General features: G+C 49.0%; 2 protein-coding genes across 7 annotated transcripts in view; one reads left to right on the top strand and one right to left on the bottom strand.

Annotated features, from left to right (window-relative positions):
- Positions 1-3,260, bottom strand: part of UIMC1 (ubiquitin interaction motif containing 1) — a 57,538-nt gene extending 54,278 nt beyond the window's left edge. For all 6 annotated transcript variants that reach the window (XR_013346795.1, XR_013346796.1, XR_013346797.1 and 3 more), the window contains exon 1: positions 3,101-3,260. The gene's annotated coding sequence lies outside the window, so the exon portion shown is untranslated. The remainder of the gene's footprint in view (positions 1-3,100) is intronic.
- Positions 3,261-12,805: 9,545 nt separating this feature from the next.
- The window catches only part of FGFR4 (fibroblast growth factor receptor 4), a 53,690-nt gene continuing 44,153 nt past the window's right edge, over positions 12,806-22,342 (top strand). The window contains 5 exon segments of the mRNA XM_077823758.1: positions 12,806-12,878; positions 13,402-13,505; positions 13,608-13,703; positions 14,990-15,134; positions 16,936-17,175. Of these exon segments, the coding sequence (XP_077679884.1) occupies positions 12,818-12,878; positions 13,402-13,505; positions 13,608-13,703; positions 14,990-15,134; positions 16,936-17,175 (646 nt within the window). The 5' untranslated portion in view covers positions 12,806-12,817.

Here is a 22,342-nt window from a genome sequence, read left to right as displayed (position 1 = left end):
CTGTGAAAAGTGATATCTATATGTTTGCTAATATCACTTTTCACAGCAGATTTACTCAGCCCTTGCAAGCACTGGGACAAATTAAGCCCTGGATGGGGAGGTGGGCAGGGAGGCAGCGGGACACAGGGACAATGGCAGGGGTGGCGAGCCTGAGGCTGGAGCCTGGAACCAGAGCCTGCCACTGTGTGGATGGAGCCCGAAGCCCTGTAGCTAAAGCCTGCCTCCCCTGCCCCTGGGAAAGTGAGAAATCCACCAGCTGTCTGCACCGCCAGTGTTTGTGTCTCTGGAGGGGGGCAGGGCCCAACCGCTGCTGGAGGCCCTGGGAGAGGGGACACTGCTTTGTGCCCCCCGCCCAGGAGGCTGTGGCTGCAAGAAAATGGCCTAGTGGCTGCATTTGAGAAACACTGGTAGACAATACTTGGTCCTGCCATGAGTACAGGGGACTGGACCCGATGGCCTCTTGAGGTCCCTTCCAGTCCTACAATTCTACAGTTCTGTGAAATGATCGCAATGGTCCCTCCTGGCCTTCCAATCTAGGAATAAGGTTTGGGAAACCCTTCGAAGACGAAAAGTGCCGTATCGATTCTATGCATTCATTTTAAAAGTGACTGCAACTGTCAAGGCACAATCAATAAATTCCTGTTTGTCTGCTACTGAGAAATAAAACAGGGCTCCCAACAAGATCCTGCAGCATGTGGAAGGGTGTTAGCTCTTGAAAGACAAAGCTGTCCTGCTCCAGCTGAGCTACATGTGGGCATGGCTGGAGATTCCTTCTTATCCTTTCCCTTCTTTCTGCTCTTCTGTTCCCTCCCCTGCACCAGACACACACGTGGATGCAGGCAACTACCCTCATACAGAACTTCTGAGATTCCATTATAGTGGGGGAGGAGCCTTATCAGAGGAAAGATATGCACAGAGCAAGCCCTTTGGGATGATGGACAGAAGCAGCAGCAAACAGACCTTTGGTCACTGTTGTCTGAATCCTTTCAACTGTGTATTTGGGGAATCTGATTGTAAACCTAGATTTACCAGGGAAACAAGGCAAACGTCCACACTGGTCCCTAACTCTCTTCCGATTGTGTAAGGCACCTTCTGCATGCTGCACCACATTAGATAAGGGATCACTTAGAAGCATCAGCTGGCAGTCTGACGATTTACTTATCCCTGACATTCGCCAAAATAGATGCACAGAGCTTTACCCACACAACTCCCACCACAGGGCTGAAAATAAAGGGGCTGAGGGGGCAGAGAGAGCGTCTGTACAAAACACAACTAAGTGAACAAGGCAAAAAAGGAAGCATGTATCAGTGATCTCTCAGAGGGGACAACTGCTGGTAACTGAGGTACTGCTATTTGCTTGAATGAATTACTTACCAAGACTTGTGCAAAGTGGCTCGCATCTAGCTTTCCAGTCACCCACTTGTTTATCTTTGGATGCTAAGAACATCTTCTTCTAAATGTTCCAGCAGCAAAGGTGACCCAGTAATGAGATAACTCACACATGCTTCTTTCCACCCATAACATTTTTAGGGGAACCCTTGAAGATCCCCAACTGGTGACTATTTGTCACTCTCTCTCTCCCCATCTATCATTTTGATGAATCAGAAAACAATTAATGACAGGATAATTCTAAATCTTGATACTGCAGCTACACACCTGCCAAGTTGTGACAACTTAAAAATGCTTGAAAAATGAGGCCAAAAATGAATGACTCCCATCCACAGATAAGTTTCTGAGAGGTCTGAGACACGGGCTGCTGCTTTATAAACGCTCCCTTCCTTCAGGAATGATACACGTTGCTCACAATCAGCACCATGGACTAACCACCACACGGGCTAATTCCACATGAGGCCCTTCTCTAGCCTCTTCTGCCCAGAGGTCTTGGGGCTCTTTGCAGCCATTATTTAATTCCACCGCTTGATGAGTCCCAGGGAGAGGCCTGATTTCCTGCAGTGCTGAGCACACACCGGTTCCACTGAAGCCAGTGGGAACTGCCCACCGCATCTCGGGAGATGGGGCCAAGAAGGCCAGCATCGCCCGCAGCAGGTCAGTCACAGAGGCAGGACTAGAACCCAGGAGCCCGGAGTCCCAGGCCTGTCACTTACCCACTAGACAGCACTTCTTTAAGGCCCTGATCCTGCCAGGAGCTCTCTGTGGGGAGGACCCTGTGCTCTGGTAGAGACTCGCTGGCCCAGGCTCTCCTGCAGGACAGGGGCCTAAGTGTTCACATAAAACCAAGCAGGTTCCCAGAGGGCTGGGCTAGGGGTATCAGACAAGGCTGGCCCGGAGACCCAGCTAACCCCAAAGAGCTCCATCCCCGAACAGGGTCTTACAGTCTCTTGCTATGACCCTTCCTCCCCCTGGTAACGTGGGGGGAGTGGTTTGGGGCACCCTCCGGGGCAGGCTGGGGGGGGCACGCAGGCTAGGAGGGGGAGGGGCACCCAGCGGGGCAGGGGCGGTCAGGCGGGGAGGGGGAAGGGCAGTGGCACCCAGCGGGGAGGGGGCGGTCAGGCCTGGAGGGGGAGGGGCAGGGGCACCCAGCAGAGTGTGGGGGGGTCAGGCGGGGAGGGGCACCCAGCGGGGTGGGGGCGGTCAGGCCTGGAGGGGGAGGGGAGAGGCACCCAGCAGAGTGGGGGTGGGGGGTCAGGCGGGGAGCGGAGGGGAGGGGCACTCAGCGGAGTGGGGGGATCAGAGGCACCCAGAGGGGCGGGGGTGGTCAGGCCGGGAGGGGGAGGGGCAGGGGCACCCAGCGGAGTGGGGGGGGTCAGGCGGGGAGGGGCACCCAGCGGGGTGGGGGTGGTCAGGCCTGGAGGGGGAGGGGAGAGGCACCCAGCAGAGTGGGGGTGGGGGGTCAGGCGGGGAGCGGAGGGGAGGGGCACTCAGCGGAGTGGGGGGATCAGGGGCACCCAGAGCGGCGGGGGTGGTCAGGCCGGGAGGGGGAGGGGGAGGGGCACCCAGCGGAGTGGGGGGGGGGTCAGGCGGGGAGGGGAGGGGCACCCAGGGGCGGGGGGGTCAGGCGGGGAGGGGCAGGGGCACCCAGCGGGGCGGGGGGGGGGTCAGGCGGGGAGGGGCACCCAGCGGGGCGGGGCACGTTACTCACCGGGCCCAGTGGCTCCCGCAGGCCGGAGCCCCTCCCACTCCCGGCCCGCTTGGCAGCGCGAGGGCGGCGTCTCCTCTCCCTCCCGCGGCCCGAAGCGACTCGCCCGCCGCGATCAGCGGGCCCGCTGCCCACACTCAAGCTGGCGGCGGCGGCCTCACTGCCCTCTGCCCTCCTTCAACATGGCGGTGGTGTCCTCCCGTTGGGATCACGCGGTGGCCCTTTCCCATGTGACCCCGGGTGAGGCCTGTGCCGCCATCTTGCCTCCGGGCAGAGAGGAGCCGTTTGCCAGGAGTTGGCCCTTTCCCTCCTCCCCGGTTCGTGGGTTGGTTTCCCAGCACCGCCCCTCGCCCCCAGACAGGGTCCTGGGAGATGGCCGCGCCCACTGTCCGGACCCACCGTGGCTATGGGGACAGCTTGGCAGCGCTGCGGCCCGGGGCAAGCCCGTCACAGCCTTACGAGGGGCACCATGGGTCAGGCCCAGGGCCCGTCTAGCCCGGGGCCGCTGCCAGGTGCGGGTGAGGGGATGAGCAGGACAGGGCGATTTATGGCGTGATCCATCCCTGGTCGTCCAGTCCCAGCTTCTGGCCGCCCGAGGCTCGGGACACCCAGAGCAGGGGGGCTGCCTCCCTGACCATCGGGGCGAGCACCATTGGTGGACCTGTCCTCCAGGAACTTGTCTGGTTCTTTTTTGAACCCAGTTATACTTTTGGCTGTCACAACATCCTGTGGCAAGGAGTTCCACAGGTTCACTGTGTGTTGGGTGAAGCAATGCTTCCTTAGGTTTGTTTTAAACCTGCTGCCTCTTAATACCCTAGGATGATCCCTGGTTCTTGTGTTATGTGAAGAGGTAAATAACACTTCCCTAGTCACTTTCTCCACACCAGCCATGATATTGTAGACCTCTGTCATCATATCCCCCCTTAGTCATCTCTTTTTTTACATATTGAACAGTCCCAGTGTTTTCAAACTTTCCTTGTATGGATGCTATTCCAGACTCCTGCTCATTTTTGTTGCCCTTCTCTGTACTTTCTCCAATGCCAATATATCTTTTTTGAGATGGAGTGATGAGAACTGCACACGGAACACCCCCAGTCTCTTAATGCGTCCATACAAAGAGAGATTAATTTGGTTCTGAGTAAACTAGTTTGTCTGGCTCTTGCAGTCCATATTACTGAGGGCTGGGAGTGCAGTTAGTGCTTTATAACAGATAGAGTGTGTTGCTTTAATTGAGATGATTCTAGAAAGTGAGTGGCTTTTTGTTGTACAATAATTAACAGAGAAAACTGCCCAAGTTCTGTTTTGCAGGCATTGCTGGGTAAGTTCCTGCATATAAACAGGACTCATTTGCAGAATGCCAGGTTCTGAATTTCTGGTGGGTTTTACCCCAGTTGGTATAACCTGCCATTATGGTTGGCCCCAGACTACTCCCGTCTAGTACAGTAAGTTGAATTACATTGTCAAGTAGAAAGAAAAGGAGTACTTGTGGCACCTTAGAGACTAACCAATTTGTTTGAGCATGAGCTTTTGTGAGCTGTAGCTCACGAAAGCTCATGCTCAAATAAATTGGTTAGTCTCTAAGGTGCCACAAGTACTCCTTTTCTTTTTTCAGAGTAACAGCCGTGTTAGCCTGTATTCGCAATGTTAGTCTGTATTATGCAAGGTAGCCTATTTCCTCTTGTTTTTTCCTACCCCCCCCCCCAGATGTTCTGGTTTAACTTGGATTTAAACTTAGAGAGTGGTCAGTTTGGATGAGCTATTACCAGCAGGAGAGTGAGTTTGTGTGTGTATGGGGGTGGGGGGGATGTGAGAAAACCTGGATTTGTGCTGGAAATGGCCCACCTTGATTATCATGCACATTGTAGGGAGAATGGTCACTTTGGATGAGCTATTACCAGCAGGATAGTGAGTTTGTGTGTGTGGTTTTTGGGAGGGGGGTGAGGGGGTGAGAGAACCTGGATTTGTGCAGGAAATGGCCCAACTTGATTATCATGCACATTGTGTAAAGAGTTGTCACTTTGGATGGGCTGTCACCAGCAGGAGAGTGAATTTGTGTGAGGGGTGGAGGGTGAGAAAACCTGGATTTGTGCTGGAAATGGCCCAACCTGATGATCACTTTAGATAAGCTATTACCAGCAGGACAGTGGGGTGGGAGGAGGTATTGTTTCATATTCTCTGTGTATATATAAAGTCTGCTGCAGTTTCCACGGTATGCATCCGATGAAGTGAGCTGTAGCTCACGAAAGCTCATGCTCAAATAAATTGGTTAGTCTCTAAGGTGCCACAAGTACTCCTTTCCTTTTCTTTTTGCGAATACAGACTAACACGGCTGTTACTCTGAAAATTGTCAAGTAGTGTTGTTAATGAGTTGTGTGACCCAGAGATCCCTTAGTGCCCATTGGCAGGGGGCACAGAGGGGTGCCTGGGGGTTTACAGGGATCCACTGGGTCAGACATCTACATAAAAGTTCACCAAAGGGTAGCATATGAACTAACTGTCTCCGTCTGGCTGTTTGTATGCCTCACCATGTATGCCTGTTTTACTCCTGACAGAATTCTGTGCCCATGCGGAGGCACAGAAGTCATATGGCCCGAATATTTCTGTGCCCCCCGCACAGAAAAACGCAAAAGAAATCTGCAGGGGGCCACGCGTCTCTTCTCCGGCAGCCCAGGCAGTGTGTCTGTTCCAGTGTGCTCGGAGCAGCTTCAGAGACGCAAATCACTGCCGGGGGAGGGGGGCTCAGCGTGCGTGCTTGTGGGGGAGACGTTGATCGCCGTCAGGGGGTCGCGGCTGACCAACAAGCGAGAGAGACTCCGGGTATGTCTACACTGCCCACGTTGCAGCACGGCCGCAGCAGCCCTGTGAGGTGGGCAGTGTAGACACACGTTATCGCATGGGGAGAGCTCTCCTGGCGATAAAAAAACCCACCCCAAACAAGCGGTAGTAGCTTTATTACTGGGAGCGCGCTATACTGGTGCTTTTTAACGCTCAAACTTTTGTCGCTCAGGTGGTGTTTTTTCACACCCCGGAACAACTACAGTTTTAGTGCTGAAAGTGGCAATGTAGACACAGCCTCTGTCCCTCTCTCTTGATACTGCGGTTGCAGGGGAGTGGAGGAGGGTAGGTCTTTTTGTTATGCAGGAGGAAGGCTCTGTCCCCGAGGCAGAAGTGTAGCAGCCTTCCTGCCTAGTAAACTGTAACTTCTTGAAAACTGAAAAAAGAGTTAATTAAATATTGGTATCATGTGACTGCAAATTGTTTGTTTTTAAGTTAAAGAAAATAGCATTTGTAAAAAAAACCAGACACATTTTGTTAATGTTGCTGTTGATGGTTAATTGATCTCATTCTCTGAGGCAGAAATGTAGCAACCTGTCTGCATAGTAACATTGTTAATTATTCTATTGTTAGTTAACTGTTCCCATTCTCAGTCAATTAATTCCCCCAGGAGCATAAAAACCTATAAAAGTTTTAAGGCCTCCACATTGCCAGAGTGATGTAAAGCCTTATAAATGACAGTAAGGGAATCAGCTAGGAAGATCTATGTGCTTTCTCACTTTTTTCCTGTGCCAAAGTGGCACAATGGGGTTAGATTTTTACTTACCCATTTAAAAAAAAAAAGACTTTTGAGGGCAAATAAAACATTTATCCAGCAATCAATAAACTATCAGGATAATCAGAACCAAGCACTTCCCAAAGTACCCAGCTAGGTATAGGACAATGATTAGCAAAACTGTATGACTTCCATGTATGAAAGTCTGAGCAATTTAAAATGACATTCTACATTTTGTTTTCTGTTCGGTGTCCTGTTAATGCTACTGTAACGAGACTGGCTTTGTGGGACCCAACGTAGAGTGCCAATTCAGGACGAATTGCTTCAAGCAGGGCAGTTATAGCCCAAGGCTGGGGTTCCTTTGCATACCAAGGCAAACCCAACCAGAGAGACAGAGAGGACTTCGGTCTCCCCCCACTGGCTAACCACAAGTTACACAAGCAATTCCCTTAGACACTCCAGTTTCCCATTATCACCACCAGTGCCACTCATTATGGGGACGAATGGGGATGACTGGTTATGAAAACTAATACCCCAGTAAAAGAAAAAAGGTTCTCTAGATCCCAAAGGACCAAGCCCCAGACCCAGGTCAATGTACAAGTTAGATCTTACCTACCAATCACGCTGTTGCCAATCCTTTAGAATCTAAAATCTAAAGGTTCATTTATAAAAGGAAAAAGAGACAGATGAGAGCTAGAATTGGTTACATGGAATCAATGACATACAGGGATGACAAAGTTCTTGGTTCAGGCTTGTATCAGAGATGGAATAAACTGCAGGTTCAAATCAAGTCTCCGGAGAACATCCACAGCTGGGATGGGTCACTCAGACCTTTGTTCAGAGCTTCAGATTGTAGCAAAGTCCCTCCAGAGGCAAGAAGCAGGATTGAAGACAAGATGGAGAAGCCGCAGCAGCCTTTTATAGTCTCTTGCCGTGTGGTCTTTCTTTCTTTGTTCCAAAGAACAAGCATTCCAGCACATGGCATGAAAGAACCTTAGAGTTCTGTCCATAGGCATGTCCCTGCATACCTTGCTGAGTTGCAAGGCGTGTCTGCCTTCTCTCAGTGGGTCAGTTGTATAGCTGATGATCCTTAATGGCCATCAAGCAGGCTAGGCAGTGCTGATGCCAAATTGTCTGGGGTGTCACCCAGAAGCATAGCACAAGTTTGAAAACAGACAGGATAGAGCCAATACTTATAACTTTAAATACAAAAATGATACATGCACACAGACAGCATCATCATAACCAGCAAACCATAACCTTGTCTTAGACACCTTATTTGACCCCCTTTATACAAGATTCAGTGCCACTATAGGACCTTGGTTGCACCAATGATCTATATCGTCCCAGTTCATGTCAGTAATGTTACACCTTGCCTCAGGGGTTTTATGACAATGACTTTTAGCACTCATGCTGCCTCTAATAACAGCTTCTAAGCTAGGCCTAGTCTACACTAAAAAATTAGGTGGGCTTAGTTACGTCACTTAGGGTTGTGAAAAGTCCACAGCCTGAGCATTGTAGTTAAGCTGACCTAACCCCGACTGTAGACAGTGTCACGGAGTGTGGGGGAGTCCAGGCCCTGCACCCCTCTTCCTGGGATTCACTGAGTCTCTCAGCCAGCCAGTAAAACAGAAGGTTTATTGGACAACAGGAACACAGTCCAAAACAGAGCTTGTGGGTACACCCAGCACCCCTCAGTCAAGTCCTTCTGGGGGAGCAGGGAGCTTAGACCCCAGCCCTGGGGTTCCCTGCGTTCCTCCACCCAGCCCCAAACTGAAAACTAAACCCCCCCAGCAGGCTCTCTCCTGTAGCCTCTGTTCACATTCCTGGGCAGAGGTGTTACCTCCCCCTCCCCCTCCTGGCTCAGGTGACAGGCTCTCAGGTCTCCCATCCCCAGGGCACATTCCCAGGTCAACACTCCCCCGTCCCTGCTGAGTCACATGGTCACAGACAAAAAGAAAAGGAGTACTTGTGGCACCTTAGCGACTAACCAATTTATTTGAGCATAAGCTTTCATGAGCTACAGCTCACTTCATCGGACGCATACTGTGGAAATGGTCACAGACAGTTACTAGTTACTGCCTCTCAGGGAGATGGATTACCTACACTGATGGGAGTACCCCTCCCAATGGCATAGGTAGTGTCTGCATTAAAGCATGACAATAGCACAGCTGAAGCTGTCTTTATCGGTGTAGCTAGACTTAAGGTTGTCTTCAACTGTAGCTGCTGTGAAAGATTTTTGTGTTTCACAATTTCCAAAATCGTAGTTTTCAGCCAATGTAGGCAAAGCTCTTATAAAACATTCAACATTTTCCCCTCATTCTTGGATTCTCTGCTAAAAACATGCTCCTTTCATAAACCACATTTCTCTGGGGTATAAAGTAGGCATCAAACATAGCCAGAGCCCTTTCATAGTCCTCTTTGTGACTGTCTTCAGAAAAGTCAAAGAATTTAAAGATATCCTCTGCCTGCTTCCCCATAGCATAAATTAAGGATGATACCTGTATATCTCAGGTGTCTTTGTAAAGCTTGTTTGCCAGTTGAAATCTTGCAAAATCCTGCTTCCAGGCTGTCCACTGTGAAGGTTTCTCAAAGCTGAAGTTCTCTGGGGCATTGAAGAGTGGCATATCGTTAAGATCCTGCAACCTTTGATGCTGTTTTCCTTCTGTTTCTGTTCTCCTGTGGCACTAGATCAGTGGTTCCCAAACTTTAACAAGCCGCGAACCCCTTTCACTCAAATGTGAAGTCTTGTGAACCCCTTCCTAAAAATGAATATTTCCAGGGATTTTCTCCCTTACCTCAGCATAAATTATAAAAGCAGTGATCTTGGAAAAATAAAATTTGTTTTTATGAGATGCTTATTACACGCTATTTATTAATTATTATTTATCATTACAGTATTTTTATTACATTACGAAAACAGCAACATTCTTCCAAGATCTCACTTTTGATTAAGCCTGTTATAAGACAAGGCTCCTATCAGTGGCACCAGTAGAAAAAAAGGGTGCGGGGGCAAAGCCCCTGCGCACCCTGGGGTCTGGGGGGGGCACCTCCAGAAAAGTGGGGGGGGGCATCGGGGCTGCCTTAAAAAAAGGGGAGTGACCCACGATGGGGCATGCCAACACGGGGGCAACACGTGACCCTCATTGCCCCCTGGTATTGGCGCCTCTGGCTTCTATGTTTCATCAAGGAGTATCAGATATGAAACAGCAGGAAGGTATTTAAGAAGCCAACTCGAGTTCCTCCTACACAAGCATTCAGGTCTTGAGCAGTCCAGGCAAACAGCGCACGTTACAACAAAGCTTAAACTTGTTCTTCATAATAATTTAAAAACAATACTAGCTGCCTATTTAATTTTAAAAACAGCAAAAAATATCCACCTCCCTTTCTATTTCATATGAGGAGTCTTGAAGTTTAAATCTCCTCAGCGTGATAGATATGCTTGCTTTGATCTGCTTAGCTCTTGGAAGTCCCCCAGGCTCCGGGCCCCATGCTGCCCAGAGTCCCTATGGAGAGCTCTGTCCTCCATTAGGGATTTTTTTCCCGAGAACCCCCTGTAACATTTCGTGAACCCCCAGGGGTTCTCGAACCCCAGTTTGGGAACCACTGCACTAGATGGAAAATAAAGCAAGAGAAGCTAAGGAGGTGTACAAGAGAAGGGATTCTAAAAAGGTTATTCTAGTATCTAAACAAACGATATTACAATTCTTGAACTGTTGTGGCATTGTGAATGTTCAAACTGCACAGAAGCACAAGGTACATGTTAGATTGGATATCACTTGCAGGGAGAACACGTGGAGGACAAAGACTAACCTATCTCAGTACAATCAACAGATGCAACCATCATGGAGACAACTTACGATGGAGTCAAACATCTTGCTCTGGACAGACAACAGTGAGAGAAATAGGTTCCCTTATGTTCCACTAGGCACAAGAGTTTAAAACTAAAGCTTTGCAAAACAACCAAACATACATGAAATATTATCCAGGCCTCAAGATTTCTTCCTCTAGAGTTTTGTGTTTATATTGTAGTGGGAGAGTCTGTGGGGTCTGACAGATTTTAATGGCATCTCCTCCTTCGTAGATTTTGGTCATACAAATGTTTTTGTCAGAGTGAATTTTTCTGGATGAGGTCCTTTGTATGGGTCTTGGAAGAGTTCTGTCCAGATTTTACCATCTTGGATTGCTGAATGTTCTTTCTTTTTGTGGATTTAAATTAATTCCTGGTACAGCAGAAGGAACTGGAGTCTACTGTGGGCTGGCGTATGGGAGATCATCACTTTCTCCTGTTGGATTATTCCTGCAGACCACAATCCAAATTTTAATTAAAAAAAAAGGCAGTAGACTGTCTGGTAGTAAAGCTAATTTTCAAAATGACAGGTTTCAGAGTAACAGCCGTGTTAGTCTTGTATTCGCAAAAAGAAAAGGAGTACTTGTGGCACCTTAGAGACTAACCAATTTATTTGAGCATGAGCTTTCGTGAGCTACAGCTCACTTCATCGGATGCATACTGTGGAAACTGCAAAGACATTATATACACAGTTTTATATACACTGCAGAAGACATTATATACACACATCCGGGTTTTCTCACCCCCCCCCTTTTTTTCCAAAAACCTGCAGGAGAGTGAGTTTGTGTGTTTTTGGAGGGGGGGGTGGTGAGAAAACCTGGATTTGTGCTGGAAATGGCCCACCTTGATTATCATACACATTGTAAAGAGAGTGGTCACTTTGGATGGGCTATTACCAGCAGGAGAGTGAGTTTGGGGGGGGGGGCGGAGGGTGAGAAAACCTGGATTTGTGCTGGAAATGGCCCAACTTGATTATCATACACATTGAAAGGAGAGCGATCACTTTAGATAAGCTATTACCAGCAGGAGAGTGGGATGGGAGGAGGTATTGTTTCATGGTCTCTGTGTATATAATGTCTTCTGCAGTTTTCACAGTATGCATCCGATGAAGTGAGCTGTAGCTCACGAAAGCTCATGCTCAAATAAATTGGTTTGTCTCTAAGGTGCCACAAGTCCTCCTTTTCAATTTTGAAAATGTGACCTAAACAAAAACTAATGCAGTAAGGTCTGCCTGAGGCTACAGCCAGCCTGAAGTAATAGCTCTGAGGTGTGAATTACAACTCCTAATCCCAATGTAGTGTTAACTCTGAAGCCTAATGATGCTCTAAATTTCAACAGTTAACTTTTCCACTGTTGATCAAAGCAGATTAGAAAAAGAGGGACAGTCATATAAAGGGCTGCACGATCTACACAAGCCTCATCTCCCCTAGGTTGCTGTGGTATAAGTAACTTTTTCTTTAGTTTATGGAAGTTTGTATCATAGCCTTTCTCTTGCCTTCTCTTTATGTTATAGCCTTTCCCGCTGGGTGACCGATTCTCTCTTGAGGATTCTGTGTGAGTTTTATTTGACATTACCCCTTGTGCTGGGGAATTTCAGTGTTGCCAACTTTCAGAGTTTTATCACAAGTCCTGTGATATTTGACATCTGTCTCAAAGCTCCAGCTCCTGGAGGCAGGCTGCCAGTGACTCCCAGCTCTATCCAGGTAATCTTCGGTCCCTCCTGCTTGCAGAGAGAAGTGGATGCGGCGGAGAGGTTCAGGACCCACACAAAGGCCCCCTGCAATGCATCCGGGCCCTCACATTCCGTTTTGAAGCCCGGGGGGTGATTTGGGGGCCGACGGGCGACCTGCGAACGCTGGAGGAAGCCAGCCCTGGGGGTGGGGGGTCATTAGCCCTGGGCGGCGGGATTCCCGCCCCGCGCGGTTCCAGACAAGCGGAGCCCAGCTCCGGGGTGCCGGCGGGCCAGGGCCAGGGCCAGGCCTGCGGGATGGGTTGGGCACACGGGCCTGGGTACCGTGGGCCGGGGCCTGGCGGCCGGGCTGAGCCTCGGCTCCCTGCTGGGGCCAGCGGACGCCGCCGCCCTTCGCAGGCTCGAGCTGGGCCCTCCGACAGGCCGCCCCGTCGCCATGGGAACCCCGCCCGGGCCGCCTCTGCCCGCAACCAACATGGAGGCCCCGGACTGCCTCCTGTGTCACGTGCCCTCCGCCGGCGCCGGAGAGCCGAGCGGAGCTCGCGGCAACAGCGGCCCCCTCCCCGCGAGGAAGGAGCTCTCGCGATAGCTCCGTGCTGGGGGCGGGGCCGGCCGGGGCGCCAGTAGAAGATGGCGGACGGGGCGGGTAGCAACGGGGACGCCGCGGCCTTGCCGGTGGGGAAGGAGGCAGGTGGGTCCGGGCCCCGCGGGAGTTCCCAGGCCTCTCCCAGAGCCGGCGGGGGGGCAGCAGCGGGGCGGTGCCCGGGCCCCGCCAGAGCCCCCCCCCCCCCCCGGGGCCCGCTGCGCCCGCCAAGGGGCTGTCCCCGGACCAGCGGCCGCCCGCCCGCCAGTGGCTTGAGCGTGGCCCGTGTGGACGGGCCGGGGGTCTCCGCTCGTCCCGGGAGCGGGCAGGGCGTTGGGGGCGGCCTTTCCTCCTCGATTCGTGAGCGCCCGCGTCCCGCGCCCCGACTGGCCCGGGGGGGATTACTCCGCTTCCGCAGCACGGGAGGTGCGGGTTTGGGTGTGCTGAGACTTATTATTTACTCCTAAAGATTTAAAATCCAAGGCACGAGGCCCCCTAACTACATTCACGTGAGAGCTATTTGAAGACGGTAGCCGTGGCCCAGTGTTATTTCAGGGTCCAGAGTCTCTTACTCGGAGCTGCCTTGTTTGAAAGTAAACTGCAGCACGTTTCCACGTCTTGTTCTTCACAGTTGATCGTATGATCAGAGAGAACAGCCACATTTTCACAGACGCTCAGTGTAAAGTGTGCAGCGCAGTGCTCATCTCAGAGTCCCAGAAGCTTGCTCATTACCAGGTACTGCAGGCAGCAAGATGTTGCTGGGTTTCTTATTTTGGATGTAATTGAATAGAAAAGTTGTTGACCATTAACCCGATTTTCTTCCTCACTCCCTGCTAGAGCAAAAAGCACGCAAACAAAGTGCGGCGGTACATGTCGATTCACGGCGAGGAGGAGTTCAGTCAGGGGAAGAAGATAAAGCTGGAGACCAAGCAGGTGATGTAGAAAACTACAGGGCCTCAGAGCTCTAGAAGAGGACTAGCATCCTGTAAGCACTGAGGAGTGCTTCGTTGACAGGGACTTAGCAGGCACATTCCATGACCGGTGCAGTGGAATATGGAATAATACATCAGAGAGAGGATTGTTGAAATTGGGTAACTTAGGGCTTGTCTACGCTACCTGCTTGGTCGGTGAGCAGCGATCAATCCATTGGGGATCGATTTATCATGTCTAGTCTCCACTCAATAAATCAACCACTGAGCGCTCTCCCCTCGACTCCAGTACTCCACCAGACCGAGGAGTGCAAGCGGAGTTGATGGGAGAGCATCAGCTGTTGACTTACTGCAGTGAAGACGCCGCGGTAAGTAGGTCTGAGTACGTCGACTTCACCTACGCTAGTCACATAGCTGACGTTCCGTATCTTAGATCAACCCCGTGCAGTAGTGTAGACCAGCCGTTAGTGAGGACAGCTGAGCCCTTGAGTTGCTACACATTGCTGCAGTGAGCACACCTCTTAGCCAGTGTGTGGCAACACCTGCAATCTAAATAAATGTGTCACCCCACCCCACCCCGATAGAAGTACTGCTATGAAGCAACATTTGGAAGGACAGGTGAGGGTGAAAGGTGATTAAGAGCAGTCACAAATGTAATTGCTATGTAACTTACTGTCAGTGAGCATGTCCTGTGGAATTAATTATATTGCTGGAGTTTACTTTTTTGGATGATCTCTTGTTACTCAAAGTTCCCATTGCTGGTGGTTGTGGTGCCTTTAAGGCATTTCCAGCCATCTGCCTGCAGGATGATTATGCAGTTTGAGTAACAGATGCAAGTTTTATCACTACTTCAGCTTTAATTCCAAATCTTCTCCAGTCCAGCCTCTTGCATATGCCCACAAGGAATACACAGTTCAGGGATGGTATAAAAGGAGGATCTGTGTGTGTGGTGGTAGGTTCAGAATAAAATAGACACTGTTAACCTAGTCAGGTAGGTTTGAATTATAGCTGACAGAGTTGGCTGCAATGCTTTGTATTGCGTAGTCCATATCTTGTAGTGAATAGGCTGGGAACCTACACCAGTTCAGCCACCTACTTTGTCCTCAACTCCTCTGGGTCATAATAGCCTGCCAAAATGTGCCACTACCTAATGAAAGTGAGACTAGTCAGAAATGAGAACATGGTTCTTCAAAGGAAGGAATGAAGCTGTACCAAATTCCTCGGCCTTGACAGCTGAATACGTTTGGTTGCTTCAGATTCTCAAACATCAATGTTCCTTCTTGTGAACAGGAGAGCAGCAGTGGAGAAGACCGGAACAAATGCTGCCCCATCTGTAACATGACGTTTTCCTCTCCCGTTGTGGCCATGTCTCACTACTTAGGCAAGACTCATGCCAAGAACCTGAAGCTGAAGCAGCAGTCCCCCAAAATGGAAGGTATGGCCGTCTGCAGTACTTGTACGGGTGCCCTGTGAGGGAGCAGCACAAGTAGGTAATCTTCCCACTCATGTCCCATCATGATTTCTAGATTAGTGTGGCTGAGTACCTTGCTACAGCTCTGGACCCATTGGCATAAGGGTGCTATGCTTTCCCAGTGAGATGAGTGCTGTTAGAAATCAGAAGCATGTGGCAGCCTGGTGAAACACATGCCAACAACTCTGTTTCCCCTTTTGGTAGTCCGTTCTGTAGACTTGCATTGCCCTGAAGCTTGCTTTAAGAAAAGTAATTATAATTTGGAGTGACTGGAGTGCCTAGTTCTCCATGTACAGTGCATGCAGAGAGAGTAGACTTCTGCATCCCGTCTGGCATTCTTACCCTTTGGAGCCTCTGCGTTGGGTCAGATAAGGAGACTTTATAAAAAGAGGTGCTCATGAGGAGACCAGGTCACTTGCTCACTGCGGGAGCGTGCTCATATATTTTGAAGGTGCCTGTCACTGTGGCATAAGAGTATGTTGCAAGTGTTTTCATCATACAGCAATGGAACTGTGTGCATTTGTCAATTAACTTAATCAGGCTCAGTCCTGTTCCAATGAAGTTGGTGGCAAGGCTACTTTTGACTAATGGTGCAGGATCAGGTCCTCCACACACAGTTTAAATATCATACCATTGAAAGAAAATTACTCTGAAAGTACAGTTGTGACGCAGCAGGGCCGGGGGAGTGTTTGTCCTTGGAATGTGGCAGGGGAGTTTCACTGGGGATGAAGAAAAGGAGTACTTGTGGCACCTTAGAGACTAACCAATTTATTTGAGCATAAGCTTTCGTGAGCTACAGCTTGCTTCATCAGATGCATACTGTGGAAAGTGTAGAAGATCTTATTATATACACACAAAGCATGAAAAAATACCTCCTCCCACCCCGCTCTCCTGCTGGTAATAGCTTATCTAAAGTGATCACTTGAGCTGTAGCTCACGAAAGCTCATGCTCAAATAAATTGGTTAGTCTCTAAGGTGCCACAAGTACTCCTTTTTCCGAATACAGACTAACAGGGCTGTTACTCTGAAACCTGTCACTGGGGATGGGAGACCTGAGAGCCTGTAACCTGAGCCGGGAGGGGGAGGTAACACCTCTGCCCAGGAAACTGGACAAATGCTGCAGGAGAGAGCCTGCTGGGGGGGGTTTCGGTTTCAGTTTGGTGCTGGGTGGTGGATGCAGGGAACCCAAGGGCTGGGATCTAAGCTCCCTGCCCCCCAGAAGGACTTGACTGAGGGGTCCTGGTTGTACCCACAGTCTCTGTTTTAGACTGTGTTCCTATTGTCCAATAAACCTTCTGTTTTACTGGCTGGCTGAGAGTCACCGTGAATCCCAGGAAGAGGGGTGCAGGCCCCAGACTCCCCCACGCTCCGTGATAACATTATGGGAGGGTTTTGCTCTGTTCTTTATCTTTTCTTTCCCTTTTTCCATTTGCTGGAAGTGAGCGACATCCTTGTGGGTGGGAGGTGATTTGTTTCCAGTTTCTTTAAATATGTCACTGTTGGCTTGCTGTGCTCTAAGATATGGCCAAGGAGGATCTGCAGTTCTGATTTAACTTGGAAACTCTGACTTGTCTTACCATTTGATGATTGTTTATGGGATATGAAAGGAAAATATGTGTACAGATCCAAATGAAAAGCCTCCAGCAAATCTTGTGTCAAAAGCCCTTCTCTGTAGAAACAAACTGAAAATTCCAAAGACTGACTCTGGCTGCATAGTTTGTACATCTCTAAATATTGGTAATTGGTGTTCTGTTTTGTTTTACAGTAACGATGCCTCCACAGAAATCCCCGGCTGACCTCCCTCCCTCTGCTGTATCTTCCAACGAGGAGAACCAGAACACTTCTGACCCTGACAAGTTCTGCAGCCTGTGCCATGCCACTTTCAACAATCCGCTCATGGCAAAACAGCATTATGTAGGGAAGAAACACAGAAAGCAAGAGACCAAACTCAAGCTGATGGCACACTATGGTCGTACCTCTGACACGCCTGCATCCTCCTCCATGGGTGAGTCCTGGGCAGCCAAGCTTACCAAAGTAGCTGACGGATGGGGTGGGAGGGTCTCACGGCTGCAGTGGGGGTGTGAAAGCTTTGGGATTGACAGCCTTTTGAAGGGAACAGAATGAGACTTACAACAAATTGCACAATTTTTGTTTTTTTTAAGGTAGGATTGGTTAGTGTTTCCATTATAAACCCCTGTTATTGCTTGGGGTATTACCTTAGCTGTTGGTAATTATATTGTCTGTCTAGATGTAAAGTTTCAAGACATAAAGATTCCGAGGGATCTTAGGAGCAAGTTGAATTTCTAGCAAGTGGATTGCTCCCAAACTGGAGCTACAGAGGTGGCAATCAGTGCGCCAAAGGTACCTTTCAGGGTGCCCTGCCATGGGAGAAAATGCTGAGCTTGCACCAATCTTACTCTCTATGATGTATACATAGGGACTGCGAGGGGTTCTGCCTGTTTTGACAGTAGTCTTTCCAGTCCTATCTGATGAGGTTGTGTGCTTGCTGTATCCCAGCACATACTGGAGGGAAAGCTGAGCTATTGAGAGGGATTTGTGGACTGTTTAAAATTATGTTCTCTTTTGGTAACTGCTGTTTATAAACAGTGTTGTGTATAGAGTCTCTGTTAAGATGGAGTGAAGGTTTTTAAAAGCTCACAATAAACTCCTCTGTACCTCCCACTGCACCTCCTCACACCAGAGAAACCAGACTTCACATTCCTGATATTTTGAAAATAAAAAACAGCCAGAAGGAAATCCTTTTCAATAGACCTCCCTTTCGGGCCCTGTTTCGCTAGTCTAAAGAGACGTAAAAGGGCACAAGCCCAGATTTTAACCCTTTGCATGTCGCCTTTCAGGCACTGATGGCACTAACAAGTAATGGGTATCAATGATACTAAGCAGTCTTCCCTGCCCCTTGAGCAGTAAAACTGAAGATGCCAACGGCACATAATATCCAGCTTTAGACTAGAAATGGTCAGGCAATGGAGTGATCTGATGGTCTAAAAATCTGCTCCTTCCCTAATCAGTAGAGCCCTGGTTTAGTGTCAGTCTTCTGTTGTGACTCAAATAAAGACCACACTAAGTCATTTAAATTCTGACCCTGTCAGGTGCAGGTGGATGCTGTGATCCCTGGGATCTTTGTAGTAGACAGACTGTACTGTTGCTAGAGTAACTGTACTCTTCCATGGGATGTTTGAGGCACCTGAATGCCTGTCACATCTCGTGTTACATTTAACCTATCACAAACAAGATTTCAGAGTCTGGACTGCAATCAGGAGCCACTCTGATATGCAGCACAAAGAGCATTGGTCTGAACTACTTGTCTATTTTTGTCCAACTCCTTCAGCTGTCAGATCTTTGTACATTGCTATCTAGCTCTTTCAGATGTCATACACCCACACTCCCCTCCATGAAACCTGGGGTTCAAGTCAAATCTGTGCTTTCCTAGAGGCTCTGGCATCTTCTCTAGCATGGTCCTTCCGGTTATCTCCCTGGACTGCCTATCTTGGGGCTGTACCTATCTTGATTAGCCCGCAGTCACATCTAAATTCTTCTCTTTTATATAAGTAACTTTAGGTACCTCACAATTTAAAAAGCTCCTTTTAAACACAACCAGCATAGGGTGGCAGGGATGCAGTTTAAATCGCTTTAACTTGAGTGTCTTCCCATAAGGAAGTATGGTGGACTTAAATTTTCTGGCCTGGGTTATGCAGCAATGCAGACTAGGTGGTCATAAGTCCCTTCTGGCTCTTAAAATCTGACTCTAGATCACTGTTCTCAAAGTTAAATGGCCTAACAGTCCAAAATCTTGACAATACATCAGCATTGTAAGGAGTGTTTGCTGCATTGCCCTTCGCGCTGTTAGTTGTTGTACTGCTGTTTTTTCCCCCTAAGTTATGTTGTCTGAAGTGTGCGTTCTTGGCCTCTTAGTTGTTTCTTAAGATGCCTGTTTTTAGTATTTTTGTGTATGGCACGTTAGCAAACAGACTGAGCCCCTGCCCCAAGGAGCTTGCAGCCTGAGGGTCTGAGCTGGGAATGTACACAGCAATTCTCATCTTAGAAAAAATTCTGTGTAGTTGTCCCCTGAACTAGCCTCCTACGCTGTGGCATGTTTTCCACTCCTGATCCCACTTCCTTGTGCTCAGCATCTCTGACCTCCAGTAGAAGTTCCAGAAATCTCACTCCAGCTGGAGTTTGACATCGTACCCAAGAGCACTGATATATCGGAGACAGCAACCAACAGGAAAGAGTTCTGCAGTTTTGTGTATCATTCAAACATATCCGATGCTTCAGGACAGAGCTTAATGTGTGACTGAGGGATGGCATACAGAATCTCATGCTGTATCTTAAAATTTGATGTTGTGTATATAATCTTGTGGGGTGCTGTTTCCCTTGTACTTCAAGTTGAAAAATTCCCTCTCTGAAAGTTCGCTGTCTGAAACTGAGATGTACAGATCAAGAGGGAAGTGGAGATGCAGAGGCATTGCTGTGTCTGGACTGAAAACTCTCAAACCCTACCCCAGGCCACTGAAAGAGCGTGAACTACCTCAGAAACATTACAGTGCATTTTGTAATGAAGAAACCTGCACTCTGATTGGAGACGTTGTTTTTGGCTTGGCACACTGTTCCCCAAGTTGCTGTGGCCTCTGTTAAGAATCCATTGATGGGGGCAGATAGAGAGCTTGCTATCTCCTCAGCCAGTCAAAATGCTGGATTTTACATGCCATTTATTTCTGTTTAGCAACTGTTTCACTGGTGTGTCCAGTTGATTGATTTATCTTGCTTATTTCTACCTCAGGCACCAAGTGATTGGATAGCTGTTTGTTAACATTGATGTCTGTTTCAGCTGGGAAGGGGTACCCCTGCAACACTTGTAATGTAGTACTGAATTCCATAGAGCAGTACCAAGCTCACATCAGCGGCTTCAAACACAAGAATCAGTAAGTGACCTTTGGTTTAAATGCATTTACAATGGCAGTAGTTAAAGTATATCATTCCGTTTCATGCCATTGAATTGGGGGCACTATTTCAGTATGACTCTCAATCAAAATGATGCACTTTGAAAATTTGTGCACCTCCTTTTATGACCGAGATCCACTAGTGTCTGCTTACACAGAGACGTGGTGAGGGAGGTAATCTCTTTTATGGAAGGTATCAGAGTAACAGCCGTGTTAGTCTGTATTCGCAAAAAGAAAAGGAGGACTTGTGGCACCTTAGAGACTAACCAATTTATTTGAGCATAAGCTTTCGTGAGCTACAGCTCACGTCATCGGATGCAAATTGGTTAGTCTCTAAGGTGCCACAAGTACTCCTTTTCTTCTTTTATGGGACTAATTTCTGTTGGTGAGAGAGGTTTTTGAGCCACCCAGAGCTGCTCTTCCGGTCTGGAAAAGGTACTCCCAGGGTCACAGCTAAATGCAAGGTGGAACAGATTGTTTAGCATCAGTAGTTAGCACCTATTGTAAGGGGCCATTCAAGGGAAAGTGATGTGGGTTGAAGGCTTGTGGCTGTCTCTCTGGGCATGGCTACACTGGAAATTTCAAAGCACTGAAGTGTGCGTGTGGTCACGCGTGAGATGGGAGAGAGCTCTCCCAGCGCTCCTGGTATCCACCTCCATGGGAGGGGGGATTAGCTGGGAGTGTGGCTCGCACTAGCATTTTAAAGCACTCTGACTCGCTGCGCTCGGGCGGGGGGTTCACCCCCCCCCCCAGAGCCAGCAAGTTAGAGCGCTATGTAATGTAAAAAGAAAAGGTGTACTTGTGGCACCTTAGAGACTAACCAATTTATTTGAGCATGAGATTTCGTGAGCTACAGCTCACTTCATCTCATGCTCAAATAAATTGGTTAGTCTCTAAGGTGCCACAAGTACTCCTTTTCTTTTTGCGAATACAGACTAACACGGCTGTTACTCTGAAATATGTAATGTAAGTGTAGCCAAGCCCTCTGTTTGTCTCTCTCTCTCTCCCTCTCCAGCAGAAATTAATCCAATAAAAGATTACCTTACCCACCTTGTCTCTCATCCTACGACTGACACAACTATGACTACACTGCAGTTTACACTCTGGTCAGTTTTGCTTAGACAGCTCCCTCTACAGGCCGATCCATGGTGCCACACTAGCATATTATTAGGGCCCTACCAAATTCCTGGCCATGAAAAATGCATCATAGACCGTTGAAACCTGGTCTCGTGTGTGTTTTATCCTGTGTGTATACCGATATGACAGGGGAGACCAGCGTTTCTCCACTTGGGACTCCTGACTCAAAAGTGAGTGGCAGGGGGGTCGCAAGGTTATTTTAGGAGGGATCATGGTATTGCCACCCTAACTTCTGCGCTGCCTTCAGAGCTGGGTGGTCGGAACCCAGGCGCCCAGCTCTGAAGGCAGCACCCTGCCAACAGCAGCACAGAAGTATGGGTGGCAACACCATATCAGGCAACACCACCATTCTGCGCTCCTGCCTTCAGAGCTGGGTGCCCAGAGAGTGGCAGCTGATGACTGAGGGCCCAGCTCTGCAGACAGCAATGCAGAAGTAAGGGTGGCAATCCCATACCGTGCCACCCTTATTTCTCCGCTGCAGCTGGCGGGGCTCTGCCTTCAGAGCTGGGCTCCCGGCCAGCAGCTGCCGCTCTCTAGCTGCCCAGCTCTGAAGGCAGTGCCAGCAGCAGCACAAACGTAAGGGTAGCAGAGTGGCCACCCTCTTCCTCCGCTCCCCAGTAACCTTGCGACATCCCCCCCACACCTCCTTTTTCGGTCAGGACCCCTACAGTTACAACACAGTGAAATTTCAGATTTAAATAGCTGAAATCATGATATTTACTATATTTAAAATCCTATGACCATGAAATTGACCAAAATGGACCATGAATTTAGTAGGGCCCTACATATAAGAGCTGTTTGCTAGTTGTGAACCAAAAACACCAACCAGCTGCTAAGCAGTAAATAAGCCATATAACATCAGGCATATGTCCCATATGCATGGACATCTCAGGTCAAGTTGTCTAGCCTTCCTTCTGCCAAGCAACATTTCTGGAGCAATAAAGCTTTTGATCTGAAAATAGCCTAGCTGGAGAGCTGTTTGCAGCTCCAGCATTTTCTGCTGCCCTGTCTGAAGTTGGCGCACTCAATCAAAGACAGTATCATTCAGGCATGGTCTACACTTGGGGGGGATCA

This window comes from Eretmochelys imbricata, chromosome 8 (genome assembly GCF_965152235.1).
Source record: "Eretmochelys imbricata isolate rEreImb1 chromosome 8, rEreImb1.hap1, whole genome shotgun sequence".
Lineage (NCBI taxonomy): Eukaryota > Metazoa > Chordata > Testudines > Cheloniidae > Eretmochelys > Eretmochelys imbricata.
This window is presented reverse-complemented; position numbering and strand designations above follow the sequence as displayed.